The sequence below is a fragment of the Pseudoliparis swirei genome, chromosome 5 (genome assembly GCF_029220125.1).
Source record: "Pseudoliparis swirei isolate HS2019 ecotype Mariana Trench chromosome 5, NWPU_hadal_v1, whole genome shotgun sequence".
Lineage (NCBI taxonomy): Eukaryota > Metazoa > Chordata > Actinopteri > Perciformes > Liparidae > Pseudoliparis > Pseudoliparis swirei.
In genome coordinates, this window is record NC_079392.1 from 20,791,468 (window position 1) to 20,814,040 (window position 22,573).

A 22,573-nucleotide genomic window follows, 5' to 3' on the forward strand; every position below is an offset into this window, starting at 1 on the left:
CAGTCTCAGTCTTAGTAAATATGGTACCTGACCTCTGACCTTCTGCTCTCCCTCAGGGTGCGCCGAGCGTGTCACTACGTGGTGAACCTCAGGTACTTTGAAATGTCCATCCTGCTGGTCATAGCCGCTAGTAGTATAGCACTGGCTGCTGAGGACCCAGTAGCCACCTCCTCTAACTGGAATAAGGTTTGTGCATTCACATTCATGTACATATCACAGCTGACCCAGGGACAGCTGTAACATTAAATGATTTAGTAGAAGCCAGAATATTTCTGCTGTTTCCACATCACCTGAGACACGATTCAAATCATTGTTAATCTGTGCCTCTGGCTTCATTCACACTGAGCAAAAAATCATTTTAGGAATGAAACTTTCTGTAAAAATAAATCCCTTAAATTGTCTTGCAATGAACATCTAATGTGACTTGATGGGGGGTAGGTACATTGTCGATGAGTGAGGACATTTGCAGTCTGAAGACCACGGAGAGAGATTGTTTATCGGAGGAATTAGGCAAATTGACTTGTGTTGTACTGCCATTATACTTCACCACAAGATGAGATTGTGTGAAGTAAAATAGTCTCAAATGTCAGTTGAAGAATGTTGTAACAAGACCACGTCCGTTACCCGTGGGTTTCCCCCCCCAGCACCAAGGATCAGCCCGGAACCACGAGGTTTGGTCGAGAGACATCTTTTATTCAGCAGCGCACCCACCCAAACAGACCGCAAAACCTGCGCCTCTCCCTCCCCCCCCCACTGGAGAGAGCTTTTTGTCGCGTCGCCTGACCTGCTGACTGATTGCAAATCACCAGCAGCCGAGGCCAAATTAGCGACAGCTGCCACAAATGTCAACTTGTGAAGAACACAGTTGTGTTATCTGTGTTATATCCTTGATGTTTTTGATTTTCTGATCTGCCTTTTTGACTTTCCTTCTGTAGGTTCTGCGGTATTTTGATTATGTGTTCACCGGAGTCTTCACATTTGAAATGATTATAAAGGTGGGTTACTGTGTCGATGGAATGAAAATGATATGTCACTTTGTGGCGGTCGATTGCAAGAAATTGTGGTGAAACATAAATGTACCGGTACAATAACCATCAGTTTAAATAGCGCAGTAAACCTTGGTGCCGTTGCAACCCAATTCGAGACCCCTCGTCTCCCGTTGTATACGTGGATTGTGACCAGTTGAACTAAAAGGTTTCCTTGCTTCATTTGAATCCCAAATATGTCAAATTAACCAGTATTTTACAATTAAGGGGCAAATAATCAAGTATATAAATAAGTGTTGTTGTGCAGTAAAAAATAGTTCACCGTTTTTCCTTCATTCCTGGGCTGTTGATCACCTTGCCACTGATAGTTGGGGACCACTGCGCCATCTTACCAGGAGCTTTACACTGAATCTTGAAAAACCTAAAAACATGTGAATTCAAAGTTGGCTCCATCACTGGAAACTAACTTGGAGACGAAAGATTCTTCACGCTACACTCTCGTCTTGTCTCTCATGTTGTCCTCAGATGATTGACCAGGGTCTGCTCCTCCATGATGGCGCCTACTTCAGAGACCTGTGGAACATCCTCGACTTCATCGTCGTGGTGGGAGCTTTGGTGGCCTTCGCCCTCTCGTCAGTAACATGATTTATTTTAATGCATGTATTTAAACAGTAATCACAAACATCAGAGTGTCTTTAAATCAGCTGTAAATTACACTTTTCTGCTGTAAATATTTTCATCTCCTCCATTTTGTTTCTAACATTATAACTCCTGATATACGTGTCCCTCTTTCCTGTCTTCCTCCCTCTTTGGGTGATGCCCCTGTTGAATTGACCGGCAGCAATGTGATGGGGTAAAAAACACAAAGTCTTCCTCTCTTAGAATGAATACTTGTATTGTGTCCTAGTGTAACATACGTAGAATATGCCACATTAAACATAATGTAACGATGCATGAATAAGGTGGGGGAAACAAATCAAGGAGTGTCTAACAATGTGATGATTACCCAGCTGCAATGATGTGATGCTCACATTGTCTGTCTTTGTGTTCAGAAACAACAAAGGGCGGGACATAAAGACCATCAAATCTCTGAGAGTGCTGCGTGTCCTCAGACCCCTGAAGACCATCAAGAGACTTCCTAAACTCAAGGTCAAAGACGTCTTTGATGTCGTGGTTGTGTTTCCATACTTGTATCATGTGTATCAGGTCTCTGACATGCGGCAGTCCGCTCTGTTTTTAACCATATCTTTTTAAATATAAGCATATACCTTTGCATATTTAACTTTTCCCATCTTAAGATTCTTCCTCTGAGACCCGAGAGCAGAGAATTTGCTGACAGATGAGATGATAAACTATTATGTGAGAAACTCACATATTAAGAACCTGTCAGACAAACTTCACACGTAATCTGTCCACAAGGAGGAGAGAAGAGGACGTACACAACTGTACAAGTTCATGCATACAGAGGTGGATAACGCTTTAGGTCAACATTTTTAAAATTTAAACTGACCTGGTAGAGGAGAGGGTAGAGTTCAAGTGAAGGCAGGGAATCAGCCGGCCTGAGAGGAAGTTGGAGAGCTGTCTGAGTGGACTAACAGGAACTCATTGTGGGATTGCAACTGATGAGAAGATGCACACATCTCGTTATAGTCACTGGTAGAGGGAACGAAGAACATTAACTTTTCCTAAAGGTGTCACTTATTTTACCACATCATATGTACCACATCATATTTACCACAACATATTACCACTGAAGCCGAGCACCTGTCTTTCGATTATTTTCAGTAAAAATCAAATTTACCTTGTGAGACGTTAAATAGATTATTCATTCATGAACTATGTTGTCAGAAAATGTGATAAAAAACCAGAAGCATTGCAAGTAGCAAAGTGTGTTTTATATTTTTTCTTCTATGAAATCAGTTGTAGCTCAACCTCGTCTCAGATGTAAAATGCGTACCTGCTTTCACCCTATACTTTCAACGTTCTTACTGTGTGATGATAGCATAAATTGGACACAATGGATACATAGATAGTTATGTGCGTCAAACAGTAAACCGGTGATGAAATGTCCCTCTTCCTTTACTTCCTGCTCGCTTGTTGCTGCAGTATGTGCACATCTGCACGGACCCCAATTCCCTGATCTCACCACGTTTTCCCACCTCACTTGTCTCTCTTGCAGGCGGTGTTTGACTGTGTGGTGACGTCTCTGAAAAACGTCTTCAACATCCTGATCGTCTACAAGCTTTTTATGTTCATTTTCGCCGTCATTGCCGTGCAGCTCTTCAAGGGAAAGTTTTTTTACTGCAGCGACAGTTCGAAGGACACAGAGAAAGACTGCCAGTAATGTCCTGTTTTACTGCTGCATTCAGATCTATATTCTTTATTCCTGAATTTTTCTTTAATTTGCTTCAGATTTTATGATCTTTCCACATCCCCTCTGCCTTTTTTCTTTTCCTATTTACATCTTAATAATTACATACATTTTTCTTTCTTCTGCTTCATTCTTTTCTTCCTTCCTTGATGATAATATTTTTTTTTGTCTCCATGTCTTTTGATAACTAGACACTTTAGTGAATAAAATGGTTTGAAATGTTACCAAATTCTATATGATTCTTTATAATTTGGTCTCCTCTTTGTCCTCCAGGGGTTACTACATAGACTACAGTAAGGACAAGAAAGAGGTGAAGAGAAGAGACTGGAAGAGGCACGAGTTTCACTACGACAACGTCATCTGGGCTCTCCTCACTCTCTTCACTGTTTCCACTGGAGAGGGATGGCCTCAGTGAGTGTCCAGCTGGAGTCGGAGGACGACTGCTAATTCTTAATATTGTGGTGACTGTAGTAGTGAACCCAGTCCTCAGACTGGGAGGACACGCTGGTTCGTTATACAGACAAGTAGCGAGAGACGTGGTTCCAATCCATATACAATATTTATTCAATCACACAAGGTATAAAATGCAAGATAATAATAAAAAAAGAGCCGTTACTGAAAATAAAAGTGTAGGGCGGGGTTCTGACCGGTGGCGGGTGAGGTAGACCAGTGCGGGTGGGGTCCCAAAAGAAAGTAAGCACTGCAATCACTCGTGCACGCCCTCAACACTCACACAAACACACGTGAGGGTCGGCACTGGAGATAACTTAAAAAACACAACACACAAAGGGAGACCCCAAGTCCCGGAAGCGCCACTCCCGCCACCTTGGTCTGCGAGCCCCTACAAACACAAAAGACTAACTCAATTAATAACAAAACCGGGTTTCCCCATGAATGGGAAGCCACACGTGGCAAAATCAAACAAGACAAATAATAAGCAGGAGACAAATGAGAAACCAAAAACAACAGATAAACACAAGACCACGTAATAAATCACAGTAAACGGCTCCTACTCAGAGGGAGCTAAATGGCGTCCCACGCGCCGCAGAGGCACAGTGTTGGCTCGGCCCGTTTGGGCCGCGACGCGCTGCAACCAACCCAGTGACTTGGGCGTAAATAGCGTTTGTGGACGCTCTACAGTGCCATGGCAGTGGTTAAAACAATCCTAGGCAAAACAGCAGTGGCCCATGTGGAGTGGCAGCGTTCCGCTGACCTGGCCAACAGTCTCCTAAAATAAAAGGACGAAAGCCCGTCAAAACATAGTTATACCTCCCAAGCTACGGGATCCAGTACCCGGAAGTCACCTACCGATCAGTCGGGCATTCCAAGCATTCCACTTGGAAGGTGGGAGGATGCAAGCTGCCGGCTATATAAAAACCGGAACGAGTTAGGGACACGTCACAGTGAGATCATAACAGCTGGAGTGGAACTGAACTCACCAACGCGCACCGTGATTAACCTCCGTACAGGAGGAGGGGAGCCCAACGCGTCCGCAAACGTGGCGGAAGCCGTGCTTGATGTCATGGGGGAACCAAACACCTCCGTCCCTTTTACCGGGCCCCGCGCACTATGATTGGCTCCCCCAAATTAGGTGTGCTGACGCCCAGAGAGTGAGGCTACCCTCTGCCACATTCTACCCCCTCTTCTTAGATCGTCGCCCCGACGATGGAACGGCAAGATCGAAAATACAGCAACCTAATTCCAGGGCCTAAATACAGCAAACACTGCATTAGCAACCGGACCAGGGGGGTTTCCAGGCCTTTCAGCAACTCTCTCCACCGATCTGGGGAGATGGTGTACATTTGAATGGTGACCAGCAGTTGACCGTGCGGTCCGACGCGCTGCCACCTCCCCATGTTCAGAGTAACTGGAGAGTGGGTCAGCCCAGGACGAAGATGGTTGGTCTGCACTCGTAATAGGCACCGTGGAGGCAGGGGCCGCTGGTGGGGGTTGCAACCGAGGGATGGATGGCATTGCTTGAGGGCCTTGCTGCGGCTGCACCAGCAGCAAGTCACCCTCAAAGGAGGACTCCCCCTCAGAGCGTGGCCTGTCCCTCGAACACGGGCTAATGGTGGAGGCGTGACCTGGAGAGTCTGCTCTAACCAGTGCTTTTAGTCGGTTACGATGGACTTGCTTGGTTTTACTGGGGTCCTCCACCGGTGCAATAGTGTACACTGGGCCACCATCCCTTGGTGCCTTCACAACTCTATGCACACCAGGACACCACAAATCCTGGATTTTGTGACGTCCCCTCGTACTAAAGTCCCTCAACAACACCAGCTGCCCTGTGGTCAAAGGGGCATCTCGAACATGCTGGTCATAATTCTTCTTTCGGCGCTCTGCTGCCAACCTCAGCCTCTCCCTAGCCCCTTGAAACGCTACCTGCAGCCGAGTCTGGTGCTCCTGCATCCACTCATGGATGTTTCCTGCAACCAGGTCTGGCACTCGGCCCAGCAGGAAGTCGACGGGCAGCCGAGGTTCTTGACCAAACATGAGGAAGAATGGAGATTCCCCTGTTGCCTGATGGGGAGTGGTGTTATAACAATATAATACCTGGGGCAGGCAAGAATTCCAATCTCTCTTTCGAGAGACTGGTAAAGTGCGCAGCAAGTTGTGGAGGGTTCTATTGAACCGTTCGCACTGTCCATTACCAGCCGGGTGGTAGGCGGTGGTGCGAGACTTTTCAATGCCATAAAGGGCACACAGCTGCTGGACCAGGGAGCTTTCGAAGTTGCGGCCCTGGTCCGAGTGTATACGGGCGGGGACACCAAACTTGTAGAACCACTCTGCGACCAAAACCTGTGCTACTGTAGATGCCCGCTGATCACAAGTGGGAATAGCCATGGTGTATTTACTGAAAACATCGGTCATCACCAAAACATTTTCCAAACCATTCTGGGCAGGTTCCAACACAGTGTAATCAATGGCCACAATCTCATTAGGCCGTGAAGCCAATAAATGCCCCAAATAGCTGCGAGTAGCTGGCTGGGTGTCTTTAGCCACTTGGCATCTTTCACAGGCCTGACACCAGTCTGCCACCGCAGAGGACATACCTGGCCAGTAGCAACGAGCTCGCAAGAGCTCCAACGTTCGTTCCACGCCTTGATGGCCGTGCTGCTGATGAACCCCCGTTAGGACCTCGTTCTTTAAGACAGCTGGCAGTAGCAGTTGGAATGTTGCCGCTGCACCATCAGGGCGGAAAATACGTCGACAAATGACGCCGTTCTGCTCAACCAGACGGTCCCATTGTCGGAGTAGCACCAATGCGGGCTGAGATAGATGTTTCTGCTCTTCCTGGTTAGGACGCTGCTTTTGTCTCCAGAATGACATTACTTCCTGGATAACTGGGTCAGCCTGCTGGAGAGAACACAGGTCAGACAGGGTGCGATTCGGCAAGACAGTGACCGCAGCTTGGGTTGCCTCAAGCTTCCCCAACTGCAACGCCCGCTGTAATGGTTCCGGGAGCAAGGTGCCCGGGACCAGGACGTCCATGTCCCGCTCCCCTGGTGGGTGCTGCCGGGAGAGGGCGTCAGCGTTCTGATTGCTTCTCCCCGACCTGTACTTTAACTCAAAGTCAAAGGATGCAAGTTGGGCTGCCCACCGTTGTTCGGTCGCGCCAAGTTTAGCAGAGGACAAGTGGCTCAATGGATTGTTGTCTGTGTAAACAAGGCACTTGTGGCCCAACAAATACTCCCTGAATTTCTCAGTTAGGGCCCACTTTAGTGCCAAGAACTCAAGTTTCATTGAGCTATAGTTCTGCATGTTGCGCTCAGTGGGTTTCAAACCTCGACTGGCATATGCTATCGGTCTAACCTTGCCACCGTGTTCCTGTGAGAGCACTGCCCCTAATCCACCAAAGCTCGCATCTACCTCAAGGATAAAGGGCAAGGAGAAATCAGCATAGGCCAGGACAGGTGCAGTGGTCAGTTTAACTTTTAACGCCGCAAAGCTACGCTGGCACTCCTCTGTCCACTTCTCAAGAATCTCTGGCGCTGCCCTCCTTCTGGCCTTGGTGCTTACCAGCTCGGCGACCAGCTTATGGAGTGGGGCTGCCAACTTGGCAAAGCCCTCTACAAAGCGACGATAATAGCTGGCAAACCCCAGAAACGATCTCAACTCTGAGACCGTAGAAGGCGGCTGCCAATTCGCCACCACCTCGATTTTGCGCGGATCGGTGGAAACACCCTGATCCGAGATGACATGGCCCAAGTACCGCACTTCCTTCTGGAAAAAGGCACATTTGGAGAGTTTCGCCTTAAGACCCTCCTGCTGAAGCCGACCAAGCACCACTTCCAGTCTCTCCAGATGTTGTTTTACTGAGGAAGAGAAGATCACAATGTCGTCAAGGTAGAGAAGTAAGGACTGACATTGTTGGTCCCCAAATAGACGTTGCATTAACCTCTGGAAGGTGCCGGGGGCGTTGCAGAGCCCAAAGGGCATGCGGTTCCACTCAAACAGACCAAATGGGGTGCAAAAGGCGGTCTTGGGTCTGTCTTGCTCAGCCATTGGGACCTGGTTGTACCCGCTAGCCAGGTCCATGGTAGAGAACCAGCGGGCACCTGTCAGTGCATCCAGAGATTCCTCGATACGAGGTAAAGGAAAAGCATCTTTTCTGGTCTTGCTGTTAAGTTGGCGGTAGTCAACGCACAGGCGGAGACTACCATCCTTTTTCTTTACTAGAACGATGGGCGAAGCATAGGGGCTGCAACTCTCCCTGATCACTTGCCTTTCCAGTAGCTGATTAATATGCTCTTTTACTACCTCATACTCTGATGGAGGGATACGCCGGTACCGTTGTCTTACAGGAACGTCATCCAAGAGCGGAATGTCATGGGCTATCAAGTTAGTACAGCCCAAATCTCCCTCATAAGCAGAAAATACTGAGGTGTACTTGCCAAGGAGGGACCTCACCTGTTCCTTCTCTTCGAGCGACAAGGACGACAGGTCAAGGGCCTCCAGCTGATCAGTCACTGTTGGAAGAACTGACTGAGATGCCACTGTGGCTACACTAGATGGCCTCTCGGTGACTCCAGTGGGCAGACTGACAATATTAACAGCATCCAAGGTACCTACAATGGTGCGGGGGTACAGCCACACATCAGTGGTGCCCACATTAACAATCGGTATGTAGGCTGTGCCTCGTATCACTCGAACCAAGGCGGGCGACGCGAGCAGTCCAGCGGGTAAGCCGGTTTCAGGGGGTTCAAACAACAGTGGTCCCAGAGTACTGCTCAGCGCATGTAGCCGCCACTACCTGCATGGTGCCCCCTGCGATGCGACTAGCCTTCTTACCCCGGATCTTTACTCTACCTGCATTACCCAACGGGGCCTGTACCCCGGCCCGATGACACTGTTGCAGTGCATCCACGAGATACTCTGGGGCCCCTGACACCGGGGGGACATCAAAGACACAAGCTATGGATACATCATTGACTGCTTTTTTAAAGAAAAATATGAAAAACATCAGGTCAATTTTGATAATGAAGACGACTGCAGAGAGAAAACAGTGAGGTTCTCAGATTTACAACCGCAGTCTCACCAAAATGTGGGGACTTTACCTGCTTGTGGAGAGACAACGGTGAGGTTCACTGGAACAGATGCAGCTATGGACGAGACCGAGAACCTCACTGTACAGTTCGACCACAAGTCTGCATCAGATCGCCGAGATTCGGACATTTTATCCTGCCATCAACGCCAATTGTGGTGACTGTAGTAGTGAACCCAGTCCTCAGACTGGGAGGACACGCTGGTTCGTTATACAGACAAGTAGCGAGAGACGTGGTTCCAATCCATATACAATATTTATTCAATCACACAAGGTATAAAATGCAAGATAATAATAAAAAAAGAGCCGTTACTGAAAATAAAAGTGTAGGGCGGGGTTCTGACCGGTGGCGGGTGAGGTAGACCAGCGCGGGTGGGGTCCCAAAAGAAAGTAAGCACTGCAATCACTCGTGCACGCCCTCAACACACTCACACAAACACACGTGAGGGTCGGCACTGGAGATAACTTAAAAAACACACACAAAGGGAGACCCCAAGTCCCGGAAGCGCCACTCCCGCCACCTTGGTCTGCGAGCCCCTACAAACATAAAAGACTAACTCAATTAATAACAAAACCGGGTTTCCCCATGAATGGGAAGCCACACGTGGCAAAATCAAACAAAAGACAAATAATAAGCAGGAGACAAATGAGAAACCAAAAACAGATAAACACAAGACCACGTAATAAATCACAGTAAACGGCTCCTACTCAGAGGGAGCTAAATGGCGTCCCACGCGCCGCAGAGGCACAGTGTTGGCTCGGCCCGTTTGGGCCGCGACGCGCTGCAACCAACGCAGTGACTTGGGCGTAAATAGCGTTTGTGGACGCTCTACAGTGCCACGGCAGTGGTTAAAACAATCCTAGGCAAAACAGCAGTGGCAGCGTTCCGCTGACCTGGCCAACAGTCTCCTAAAATAAAAGGACGAAAGCCCGTCAAAACATAGTTATACCTCCCAAGCTACGGGATCCAGTACCCGGAAGTCACCTACCGATCAGTCGGGCATTCCAAGCATTCCACTTGGAAGGTGGGAGGAGGCAAGCTGCCGGCTATATAAAAACCGGAACGAGTTAGGGACACGTCACAGTGAGATCATAACAGCTGGAGTGGAACTGAACTCACCAACGCGCACCGTGATTAACCTCCGTACAGGAGGAGGGGAGCCCAACGCGTCCGCAAACGTGGCGGAAGCCGTGCTTGATGTCATGGGGGAACCAAACACCTCCGACCCTTTTACCGGGCCCCGCGCACTATGATTGGCTCCCCCAAATTAGGTGTGCTGACGCCCAGAGAGTGAGGCTACCCTCTGCCACAATATGATTAAAGGAAATTCAGCGAGAAGTTTTTTCCGCGTTTTGTTCCACTCATAGAGGACTCATTAGCTTTTATGAGTGTCCTCACCTTTCAACAGCTGGCTTATGCTTTGGTAATGGTCAACTCTGACCTTTGATGGAGGGAATATATTATACGTGATTAACTTAACACAGATTTTGTCATTTATTATCTCACAATAACGTGATGCCAATAAAACACTGACAGTGCTTGTGGGTTTATACTGGTCCAGTCCTCATTAATAACTGCTGTGTGGAAATAAATAATATCCTCTTCTAAATAGCAAATAGGCTTTCGATCCACACCCCAGTGAATACAAGTTTCTCCCTGAATTTATCCTTAAGTAGCTGTAAGTATGCAAGAGTCTTTATTTTGTGAATGATTTGAAGCAGTTTGATATATTTCTAGTGGGCGTTACAGGAAAATGATTGCTGTCCTTGTGCCGTGGCGGTTCTTCTTTGTTGTTGCTGAAGCTGTTCATATCAGTGGCCGTGTCTCTCTTCCAGGGTTCTGCAGCACTCGGTGGACGTGACGGAGGAGGACAGAGGTCCGAGCCACGGCAACAGGATGGAGATGTCTATCTTCTACGTCATCTACTTTGTCGTTTTTCCGTTCTTCTTCGTCAACATCTTTGTGGCTCTCATCATCATCACCTTCCAGGAACAGGGGGACAAGATGATGGAGGAGTGCAGCCTGGAAAAAAACGAGGTGAAGGGGGAGTGATAAAGGAACAACTTACAAACTGTTGCCTGTCTTTTTTTCTCATGTGTTTAATGACCCGTAAGCTCCTTTCTAGTCCGTCTAATCTGTCTCCCTTTCTCTCTCTCTTTACTTTATGCAAAGTAAAGATTACATTACATTACATTACATGTCATTTAGCAGACATGTACAGTTTATCCTATGAAGCCCAAACAGATCAAATGTAGTCTGAATGTCTTTGTAAATCCATAAATGTTCTTGTATAAATCAAACAGAAAATAAGCAGTTTCTTCTGTTTTCTGTATTTCAGAGGGCGTGTATAGACTTTTCCATCGGTGCCAAGCCGCTGACCCGGTACATGCCCCAGAACCGCCACACGTTCCAGTACCGTCTGTGGCATTTTGTGGTTTCGCCCTCTTTTGAGTACACCGTTCTGGCCATGATCGCTCTCAACACCATTGTACTGATGATGAAGGTGAGATAATGAAGAGAGAAGGGAGAGAAAACTCTGTCGGACTAGAATGAGAGGACAACAACCGGTGTTTATACCGTCATCTACAGCTGTCGTCTCACTCCTAACGATGATGTGCCATTTACCTCATATCCCTGTTTGCTGATGGGGGGGGGGGGGGGAACCACACCCTGTGTTGTCAGGAACTTGCGACTGTTAACACTTTGGTTTTAAAATAAGCCAAGATGTGTCACTCCTCACCGGAAACATGGATGTGTAGATACTGGTGTGTTCTCTTTAGGTGCCACCTCCTCACACTGTGATGTTTTCATTTTCTCCCTCACCACTTACATTTTTCCGAACTAGCATTTTCTTCATCTTGTTCAGACGGACAGAAAGGCGCAGGGTGACTCAGCCTGTATTAAATATTGATCTATAATATCCAGAGGCTGCTATTTAGCATGACCTCATTAACTGTGGCTGCCGCCTCTAGAGGAATGACTCCTTTTATAGTGCGACAGATGAAAGGTGCGGAGACTGAGGCACTATTTATGGGTCTGGAGGAATCTTCCAAAAACCTGTAGGTCAGCAGGGTGCAGGGCTGAAGCTCAGTGACCTGGATAGGGAATATTCCGCTTTGTAATCATTCTCATAACACAGACGCCACATCGTTTAACCCCTTGCCGCCTCTCTATTTTCAGTATTACTCTGCCCCGCCGGCATACGAGGCCGTACTGAAGCACCTGAACACAGCTTTCACCGTTCTCTTCTCTGTTGAGTGCGTCCTCAAGATCATGGCCTTCGGCTTTCTGGTGAGAGCAAAGAGCAACGCACCGCGAATTTAGGGTCACTCTTTACAAATGGCTCAAAGCATCTTTTCCCGTTTCCACAGAACTACTTTCGAGACACGTGGAACATTTTCGACTTCATCACTGTGTTGGGCAGCATCACAGAGATCGTGGTAGACTTGCAGGTAATAAGAAAAACACAGTAAAGTATCAAGAGACTGACATTTCTTTTCGACTCCTCTTCTCTGCACAGTTTCCTTTGATTTTAAGGATTTATGTAAACAGTAAGACTGTCTTCCTGTGTATGACAAGCTGACGTCTCACCAGTAAACTAGTTTCCCTCCTCTCCCCTGTGTTCTGACACCAGTTTGTTGATATGTTCAACATGAGCTTCTTGAAGCTGTTCAGAGCAGCTCGTCTGATCAAACTGCTCCGACAAGGTTACACCATCCGGATTCTTCTGTGGACCTTCGTCCAGTCTTTCAAGGCTTTGCCCTACGTCTGCCTGCTCATCGCCATGCTCTTCTTCATCTACGCCATCATTGGCATGCAGGTTAGAAAGACACCTGATAGATCAGCCTCTGTCTTTGTGGAGATAGTGTTTAATATTATATTATATTTAACATTTAACATTTTTTATGCAGCGTCCCTCAGCATCATAAGTTTGTTGGTGTTGGTGAAATATATAAACGCTCACCAAAAAAAGCACATGCATAATGGCGGGGCATGACATCATTTCTGTCATTGTTATGTGTGTGTGTGTGTATATGTGTGTGAATCAGGTGTTTGGGAATATTAAGCTGAACGAGGAGACTCACATTACGCAGCACAACAACTTCAAGACCTTCTCTGGGGCTCTGATGCTGCTCTTCAGGTAGGACACCTTGAGATCGGCAGTCCGGATTTTCAAGTAGTTTTCGACTTCATGTTGTTTCTTTTTGATCAAAATAGACACAATGGTGGGAGCTTTTCCTTGATCCAATCTGAAATTCAACTCTCAGCTAAATCCAGTCGCTTCGCTTCAGTACTCCAGAATAGTTAGTCTCAGTTAAATTGAGAGCCAAACTGCACGCGCTGCTACATTTGGCTTGCGAAATAACACATTTCCTTAATGTAGTGTGAATAATGTTGACAGGTTATGGTAGTTAAGCTTTGCTTCCTAAGTACCCATGGGGCTACTCTGTGTCAAGTGGTGATAGATGCTGCTGGGTACCACTTACCACTTTGCACATTGCTGTGCAAAACACTCAGAGTTTTAGAAAGCAGAGTGGGTCAAATAATGAAATGGCAATCAAGACAATTGTTGAGTGTTGTGTTTGGGTCTCCATGTTGAGGTTCAAGTTTTTTCCGTGAAGAAAAACAATGCACATTTTAAATATGACGGAAATCAATCTCTTTGGCTCAGAAATCTTTCAAATGATCCATGGCAGGATAACTTGCTGGATGCATTACACTTGCAGTAAAACTAACCTAAAATACAACTGTATAGAACATTGACATCTAAGCACCAATGCATAGAGAATAAACTGTAAATGTATGAATAACTACGACACTACAAGGTTTCACATTTGTAACATCTTGAAGCTGTCTCTGAAGCGAGCGTCTCTGAGTCTCGATGCTTTGAGGGCACCGACGAGACGGCAGACATAACTGTGAATAAACTGTGAGCTAGACTGCTCGAGTCCTAACCCACCCTCCTCCTCCTCCTCCTGGTGTTGTGTAATGTGTGCGTGTCCAGGAGTGCCACAGGGGAATCATGGCAGGAGATCATGTTGTCTTGTCTGGGGGGACAAAAGTGTGAGACGGACACCTCGCTCTCCTCCGCCGTACCCACGTCCGACCAGGAGGGGGGCTGCGGCTCCGACTTTGCTTATTTCTACTTTGTCTCGTTCGTCTTCTTCAGCTCCTTCCTGGTAAGACGGGGAAACTGAAGAGTAAATGATGAATGCACTCTTCAAGCACTTTACATCCTCATGTGAATAAATATCTTGGCTTCTCTTTTTCCCTTGGTCTCTGGTCCAGATGCTGAACCTGTTCGTGGCTGTGATCATGGATAACTTTGAGTATCTGACCAGAGACTCCTCCATCCTAGGTCCTCACCACCTGGATGAGTTTGTCCGGATCTGGGGGGAGTATGACCGCGCCGCCTGGTCAGTGTCTCGATGCTACACTAACATTTCATGAGAAGTAAAGCTGTACATACACTAATCTCCATAAACAGATATCTGCATATAAATGCAGAATCCGTCGGCAAAGGGCCAAGATTGCGAGCATCCTGGTTTCTGTTTGCACTCCGTTTGTAGTCCGAGAAGTATTTACCAATATTTACCATTTAAACAGTCCATGTGGAGAGCAAAAGAGGCGGAACACACCGGCCGAAATGCAATCTTTTAAACGCCTATCGTCTGACTACGATGTAGCTTCCCTTTTCCAATGCATTTACATTTATTTTCAGATATCTTTTTATACAGATAAGCCATTGACGTTGTCTCTTAACTCAAACTCCATTCTGGCTAATCAGACCGTTAACAATGGCCGGCGTACAGAAGAAAAAGTCTTGAAGAGGAAGGGAAACCCTAGAAATATTATCTGTGGCCCCCAGAGGCGTATCCATCGTGAGACCGATAGGCTTCGAGATTGTGCACACAGCAAATCTCCAGATTTCATTGATGTCAAATGATGTGTTCTACAGTCATGCTGTAAAATATTAACAGACTAAAGCCACTCCATACACTTATACACACATGTTGGGAGTTTTGGGGTGTCTGTTTAGTATATTTGCTCCTGTCAAATATTTGTGCGAAAAAAGTTTGATTTTATACAGTTTGTATGTCCATACATGTTTCATGTAGGCCTCATTCACCCCGACACTACAACGCTTTATTGATGCACAACTAAAGACATGTATGTTCTTTCCAGTGCAAGGCTCCACTATAAGGAAATGTACAAAGTTGTACGCACTATCTCACCTCCTTTGGGCTTTGGAAAGAACTGCCCGCACAGGGTGGCGTGCAAGGTTTGATTCCCCCATATCTACAAACACCACCCCTCTGCCTCTTTCGTGTGGGATCCTTTCTAAGCTCCTCCTATCCCTTCTGTCCTTCTCTTCACCAGCTGTCACCGCCCTGCTTGACCTTTTAGGGGTGTTTTATTCAGGTCAAAGAATGACGACTCTCGGGTTTTAGGGTACTAAGATTCAGGACATCCCTCATTCAGGATTATCATTTTAAAAAGGATCTTAAAATGAATACTTTTATACTTTTGATGCAGATGTAGAGTCTGGGGGAGGCCTGTCTCTTTCTACCTTTTGGATCTGGTTTTAAAGATGTGTTTAGTTCTCTCTCACACACATGCAAAGCTACTCAACGTAAGTATTTGATATTTGTACCAGATCCAGTGAGGCTGTCATTCCTTTGCTCATCGTGTTTTCTCCTTTTCCCAGATTTCTATGCCCTGATGGCAGCATAGAAAGAATACAATCTGTTTTATTTTCCCATACTTTACTCCCTACTTCTATGTGATGCTTTGTTTGAATAATCCTTTCTCTTGTATCTCCTCCATTCTTGTCCCCTCTCTTTTACCTTCCACCCACTCCTGTGATATTTTCTTCCTCCTTCTCTTGGTACACTCCCCATACTCCTCAATTCCATCTCCAACATCATCTCTTTCCTCTTTCTTCTCCCTTCTCCTTTTCTTTTCTTTCTCATCCCCATCTTCATGGCTACCTGGCGCCCCCAGTGGTCGTATCCATTACACTGACATGTATGAGATGTTGACCAACATGTCGCCACCTCTAGGCCTGGGCAGGAAATGCCCCTCCAAGTTGGCATATAAGGTAGAATGAACACTAGAGCCTCAATAAGGACAGGCACTGTGAACTCTCATTTTGTGTGTCACACATTGGAAAAACAACGCATTATTTCTATGTTGGCATATGATCCAGTATGGCTTGTTGAAGTTCAAGTGTTTTTTCATTGGCAGGAGGATAAGTGCTGCAGTGATGATTTGCTTGTTTTGCTTTGCATCTTGGCAGAAGAAAATAAGGCGTCATTATCTGTAATTGGATGAAAGAGTCTTGGTGGTGTTTATTTATTAAACCATTCAGAGAACATGAATCATAAAGTTGTCAAACATCTACATGCTAAATTGTGTCATTTGAAGAAGTCTGCTGTTGAATGTGCTCATGTCTTTCTTACATATCTGTTTCTCACATGTACCCGTCTGCATGTGCCTCTTGCAACAGCCCAATGTTACATATCTGTGTAATATGACATGATCTGTATGTGTGTGTGTGTGTTGTTTGCATGTGTGTGTTTGTGTGTGTGCAGCATGCTCCATCGCAGATGAACACTAGTGATTGTGTTGTTGTATGAGCAGTATCTACTTTTTCTTTTGTAATGATGCTCAGAAAGGTCATGGTTGCTCATTATTAGTCTGAAGCCAGTTGCCCTGAAATCATAATTTGATTATCTAATTACCTCTGTGTCATATTTATTGAGGAGTGGGTGTTTCTGCTTCCAGCCTTCCTTTTAATTCAAATGTAGTTTATTGTAGAGCAAACACAGTGTTTGTCCAACCTTGATCATTTAAACTCTAAACAGTTCATTGTCAAATCTGTTGGAGAAATCAATCGTCAATTTGGCTTTAAAAACTATAAAAAACAAAACTGTAATTTGGTATCTCTAAATAATGACAATAGTTCCGTCATTATAAAGACGTTGTGATCCACCACATGCTCTCTGAGCTTCCACGTTTTCATTGTGGCATGTTGTATTCTTGTGCGCGGGGTTGTGTCTGACTACGATGCTTTCTCTGCTGCCATCAGAGACTAGTCCTGATGAACATGCCCGTGGACGATGACATGTCCGTTCACTTCACCTCCACCCTCATGGCCCTCATCCGCACCGCCCTGGAGGTTAAGATAGCCAGAGGTTAGACCGCCGATCGAAACCTTACTGGCACACATTCACTGTGATGTAAAACTCCTAATCACACTTGACGTTTTTTTTTTTAACACAACTCCAGGAGAGGAGGATAGAAATCAGATGGACCTGGACCTGCACAAGGAGATCGGTGTCATCTGGCCTCATCTCTCTCAGAAGACGTTAGATCTGCTGGTTCCCATTCACAAAGGTCACATCAGACAGTGCACTCAATGAAAGGAAACATATACATACATGCTATCTATCATACCTGGAGTAGGAAGTGGGGTTTTATTTAATCATGTACCCTTAAAGTGTCATGTCAGTGGTCTGATGCTTTCTCCTTTTCCAGCCAGTGACATGACCATTGGGAAGATCTATGCCGCCATGATGATCATGGACTACTACAAGCAGAGCAAGGCCAAGAAGCTCCGACAGCAACTGGAGGAACAGGTCCTTCTTTTTTTAATCTTTAGGTGCATTAAGATGATTTTTTGACCACCAATCAATAGCAGCCGCTGATGTGCTATTGATATTCTATTGAACGCTTTTTTTCTTTTGTCAATATGCACAAATTACAATATTACATAAGGTCTACCTGTTTGGATTAAAACTCAGCCTGAGATCTGTATGTGCTTAGACCCAGACAGTTTTAATTTGATCCATGTCCACATGTTAATTATAGAAGGTTCTGTTTCAGTTCCCCATCTACCCCTGTGTGTGTTTATCTTTCCCTATAGAAACATGCGCCGATGTTCCAGCGTATGGATGCCTCCTCTCTGCCTCAAGAAATCCTATGCAATGCCAAATCCCTTTCATTCCTCGGACACAGCGCCGGATCTGCTCTGTAAATATAAAACTCACAAAGTTATTTATATTGGTTTGTGTGTATTTATGCTGGAAGGATCTGGTCACTGACTGACTTGTCAGTTGCCTTCTGTTCCTTTATCATCATCAACTAGGATTGACACATGTATGCGGGTACCTTATGCGTTATATAATATATAATGTGTGTGCTCCTTCAGCACCAGAGGAGGGTTCTTGGCACATAGCCCCAGCTCCCCACAAGAGATGTTCCTGCAGCCGCTGTCCCGCTCCAGGGAGGAGAAGGAAGAACAGGACAATGACGACAACTACCGCTCACCCTACCACCCATACCACCACCCACATCCCCACCACCTTCATTTACACACACTGGTATACTGTAGTATTGAGAAAGCTGCATAATGATTGTCATCAACTAGTGACCAGGAGTCCATAAATGGCAATAGCCAACCTCTTATTATTTGCTAGTTTCACTACTGTGACAGAATACAACAATAATGTAATTTAAATATCCACAAGAACTATATGCCTTATCTGTACTGGGATACAAATGTGGTCTTTGTGTAGGTACCAGGAGTCGTGGAGTATAACCAAGTGATGCAGCAGGCCAGGCAGGACGCGACAGCCGTTAAATCACCTCAGCGGACGGCATCTATCAGAGCGTCCTCCATGCCCAGACTGGCTGTTGATCCACCGGTAATAAAGAGTCATGACTTTTATTCAAACCGATATTCAGTAGCTAACAAATATCGTATTAAAATTAAATTAAGAACATTATTTATTGTACTTTTGTTGTATGTATCTGTGTGTTTTTATTATCAGAGAGTGTGTTTATATTAGGGCTCATTCACAGTCACTCATGCGATTCCTTCCTGGTTGTTTGATATGTGTGAAGCCTGGGGTGTCAGCAGAGAGTAAGCTGATGAAGCGCTCCTTCTCCACCATTGGAGACCAGTGTGTGAACGGCCTGTGGCAGGAGCAGCACTCTCTGGAGAGAATCAGTCCGGACGGCACATACCAGCCTCGTCAGAGGAGCTACAGAGGTCACTGAGCACACCTCATGCTGTCTGATTCATATTCAGAACAAAGTTTAGAAGTCATGGAAGTAAAATAATCTAAATCCATGTCCAGTATCTGCTCCAAACCTTACGCCGCTGTGCATGAGTTCAGCACATTTTAGCTGAAGTGACTAAAGTGCAGGCTAGAGTGAAAAGTTTTCATTACATGTATTTAGTTTATTGAACAAATCTAAATGAAACAGTGTTCATACTTACTTATTTAGAGTGTAATTCCTTCGATTTTCTTGCAATCATATCATTTTAACCTGTAATTTACATGGTGAAAAAAAAACGTATTTCCATTGAAATTGGTTAAATCGATGTATTAGGATATGTTTAACACTGTGATATCCACAAGGATGTTTTACGTGTTCTGACCTAAAACTGAGGACTAACCTGAAATCTTAAACGCCTCTCAGGTCCTCGAATAACCCACGGAGAAACAAGTAGTCACGAGAGAGGGCGATCTAAGGAACGGCGGCACCTGCTGTCTCCGGACGTGTCCCGCTGCAACTCTGAGGAGCGCAGCCTCGATCCATCATGTGAACGGAGACGGTCACGTTCTCCTAGCGAAGGGCGCACGCACAACTTACAGAGACAGGTAGGAGTGCAACAGGTTTAATCGCACACTAAGGCGCCAGTTTCAGACTCTGTGACCCAAATGAAATGAGCGACTTTTTTGAACCTGTGAATCTAGTGCACCACCTGGAAGAAAGCCAGCAGGACTCGTGTGGATCATTGTGCTTCTGTTGTTTGCAGGGGAACCCATCAGGCAGCCCGGCCCATTCAACCTCAGAGTCTGGTACTCCTCGTAATCGGCGGCAGCTGCCGCAGACACCGTCTCGCCCGCGACCGTACATCTCCTACTCCCCTCTGGTCTCCCAGGCCCACACCTCTTCCACACCAGCAGCCCCCTCTGAGGATCAGACCCAGCCTCAGGATGGCGCCGGTAGCTCGACGGGGACCGCGTGGAGGGTTGACAAGGAGGGCGACCCTCTAACTGCAACTCAGGGGTCAGGGGTCGGCGGTCAGGTTTCAGGACCCAGCAACCCGTCTCCTCATCGCTACATCTCTGAGCCCTACCTACCGTTCCACGGGGGCGTCAGCGGCGGAGCGGCAGGCGACAGGCCGGATACCCTTACTTTTGAGACTGCCGTGGCAACCAGCCTGGGGCGGGCCAATGCTATAAGCTCCGCTCCTCAGCTCAGACACTCCTGGCAGGTTCCTAACGGGCATTACCAGAAGCACTTGGGCCAAGCGGGTCCAGCTAGAGCCAGCGAGCTGCTAAGTGATACAGATGAGGACGACCGCTGCTAAAAACTAGAGACAAAGAGGAGGCGGGAGAGGCTCCACGAGGCACCAGCTCCTCTGTGGCTCTGAGATCTTGTATTCTCAGTGCCAGTAGCATACCAGGCAGGACTGAACTCCACTGCTATTAATCCGGACACTTGGGTGTCTGTCTGCAATGGGGTTTTTGTGTGTGTGTGTGTGTGTGAGTGAGTGTGTTTGTTTTAGCTGGAGGGAGGCTGTGTGTGTGGACCCGAGAGTGGGTTTGTGTGCGTGTGTGTACTCTCGCTAGAGAAAAGTTGCCAAATCCTGAGAACAGCAGAGACTGACTGTACTTTAGGAGATCACAGCAGCAAACTCAAGCATTGCCAAGCGTTCCCTCACAAGTTTGTGTTTTGATTGTTTGTTGAACAAAATACGGTGAATCGTCGATCCAAGATGTTCAAACCTCTCTTTGAATGAAGAAAGTGATCTGAGTGCATTCTGTGTCGATGAACATAGAGGTAGCATGTACAAATGTAAGACGATGAATGTATTTTAGCTTTTGTTTCTTATGTTTAGGTCATTCGAGAGGGTTGCTGTTAGTCTTGATTGTGCCTAGTTTTAAGAGTAGCATTGAAAAAAGGGTTGATTCAGTCTGATTTTTCCAATTTAGACTTCAACATAGTTCCTGTTTACAAGAGTATTGACATGGTTCAAGGGCATTATACAGTCACTAATTAATAGATAGCCAATACAGGGAATCTTGTTCCAGACCTTACAGTCAGCAAAACTTCTAGTAACGGTTATTCTTTGGTCCTCATGTGAAAGCAATGATGATGTACCTTCAACTGAAGCCCCACTTTGTGATGTGGAAACGATTCTGGAGATCTACATAATAAGAGATGTTTTATCTCAGGATACTGGACCACTGAATTTGTAATATATCACCATCTGAAAAAATGAAGACGATAATCAGAAGGACTAAAAGTGTCTCTCGCAGGTCAGTCAGCATGATATCAAGACGACGAGACCGTCATAAGGACTAGTGGGTGTTTCACACACAACCAGTGTTCTGCATCTACTCTATATGAACATAACGACTATTGCCTGAGTACAACCGTCTGCAGGACCGGCAGCCTGCATGGAGGCAAATGGATGTTCATTCTCCACGTTCCTGTGCTGGATAACCATCGTCGATGTCGCGTCAGAGAGGCGACTAAAGCCATTTTCTTCCTGTACACAGAGCCAGGAACGTGGTTTCTTTCATGTGATGATGAAAAGTTCATGTCCTTTTAACATCCGATGCAACATGAATGTTTTTACAAAAGAGGAATAACAGGCACATTATGGTGCGTCCATAGGTTACATACCACATTGTTTCAGCCATATCGAGGCCCGTGTATCAGTGAAATCACACATGATGGTCTGTTCTGTGCTCTAGAGTTATTGTGATTTCAACATGCATGATCACGGTGAGAATGAGAGATGTGGGCCAAGGATGTGTTTTAGGGCTGCCGGATTGTTCTAATTTTGTATGTATGCATACTATTAAATGTGATTTTAAACCAACACACCAACAGAGTAACGATGAAACAGCAGGCAGAGAAATGTTCATGTTTTTTTCAGTCCCAGCACCGCCGAAATCTTTGAACATTCCAACTTTCGACCATTTGTTGTTCCACTTAAATAAGATGTATATTTATACCACGTGCTATTGTGTTAATGTAATGTGTTCAGCTTGACATGTTTCTGAAATGTGAACACAGGACTTATCTGGACTGAGGATCCACAGGCCAGAGAAGGTCACACTCCCCTGTCCTGGACTGAAAAATATGTATTTTAGCAGAGAATCCACCTTTGAAGTGTGTCGACGATGAAGCTTGATTCATACAGCACACAGGTTAGGTTACGGCTTCAGCCTGTCGCTCATAGGACCGTGCTTAACATGTACAACTCAGCCGTGGACTTGACCTTGATGTCCGTCTCTGTACAGAACAACCTAATCTGTGCCTGGCGAAGCACGCCCAAAGAGTTCCCAATCAAGCCTGGATTTCATAGATAAGAGAAGCTTTCTGGTAAATATGTAGTATAAACTGTACAAAATAAATCCATGTTTAATTTATTGCACCGTTTATATTTTATTTGGATCATGATGCCGGTCGACGACTTTAACAAAAGAAGTGTTTACATATCTGTTAAAAGAACCATTAAAGAGAGATCACTTGTCTTTTTTGTACTGAAATATATGACAACCATTAAATAGTATATATTTTCTTCTTTTTTAAATATTTTTGGGGAAATTCTTGTCTTTATTGTAGATTTGACAACA

At 45.8% G+C, this 22,573-nt stretch overlaps 1 protein-coding gene across 1 annotated transcript in view; it reads left to right on the forward strand.

Moving 5' to 3' along the window:
* Positions 1 to 22,366, forward strand: part of LOC130193801 (probable voltage-dependent R-type calcium channel subunit alpha-1E) — a 66,934-nt gene extending 44,568 nt beyond the window's left edge. The window contains 25 exon segments of the mRNA XM_056414548.1: positions 57 to 186; positions 936 to 995; positions 1,512 to 1,618; positions 1,828 to 1,839; positions 2,039 to 2,135; positions 3,166 to 3,326; positions 3,631 to 3,768; positions 10,739 to 10,940; positions 11,242 to 11,406; positions 12,084 to 12,194; positions 12,275 to 12,355; positions 12,538 to 12,723; positions 12,953 to 13,044; positions 13,909 to 14,083; positions 14,193 to 14,320; positions 15,909 to 16,005; positions 16,996 to 17,101; positions 17,196 to 17,303; positions 17,445 to 17,545; positions 17,833 to 17,939; positions 18,118 to 18,289; positions 18,485 to 18,613; positions 18,813 to 18,960; positions 19,395 to 19,576; positions 19,735 to 22,366. Of these exon segments, the coding sequence (XP_056270523.1) occupies positions 57 to 186; positions 936 to 995; positions 1,512 to 1,618; positions 1,828 to 1,839; positions 2,039 to 2,135; positions 3,166 to 3,326; positions 3,631 to 3,768; positions 10,739 to 10,940; positions 11,242 to 11,406; positions 12,084 to 12,194; positions 12,275 to 12,355; positions 12,538 to 12,723; positions 12,953 to 13,044; positions 13,909 to 14,083; positions 14,193 to 14,320; positions 15,909 to 16,005; positions 16,996 to 17,101; positions 17,196 to 17,303; positions 17,445 to 17,545; positions 17,833 to 17,939; positions 18,118 to 18,289; positions 18,485 to 18,613; positions 18,813 to 18,960; positions 19,395 to 19,576; positions 19,735 to 20,292 (3,553 nt within the window). The 3' untranslated portion in view covers positions 20,293 to 22,366.
* Positions 22,367 to 22,573: the final 207 nt, after the last annotated feature.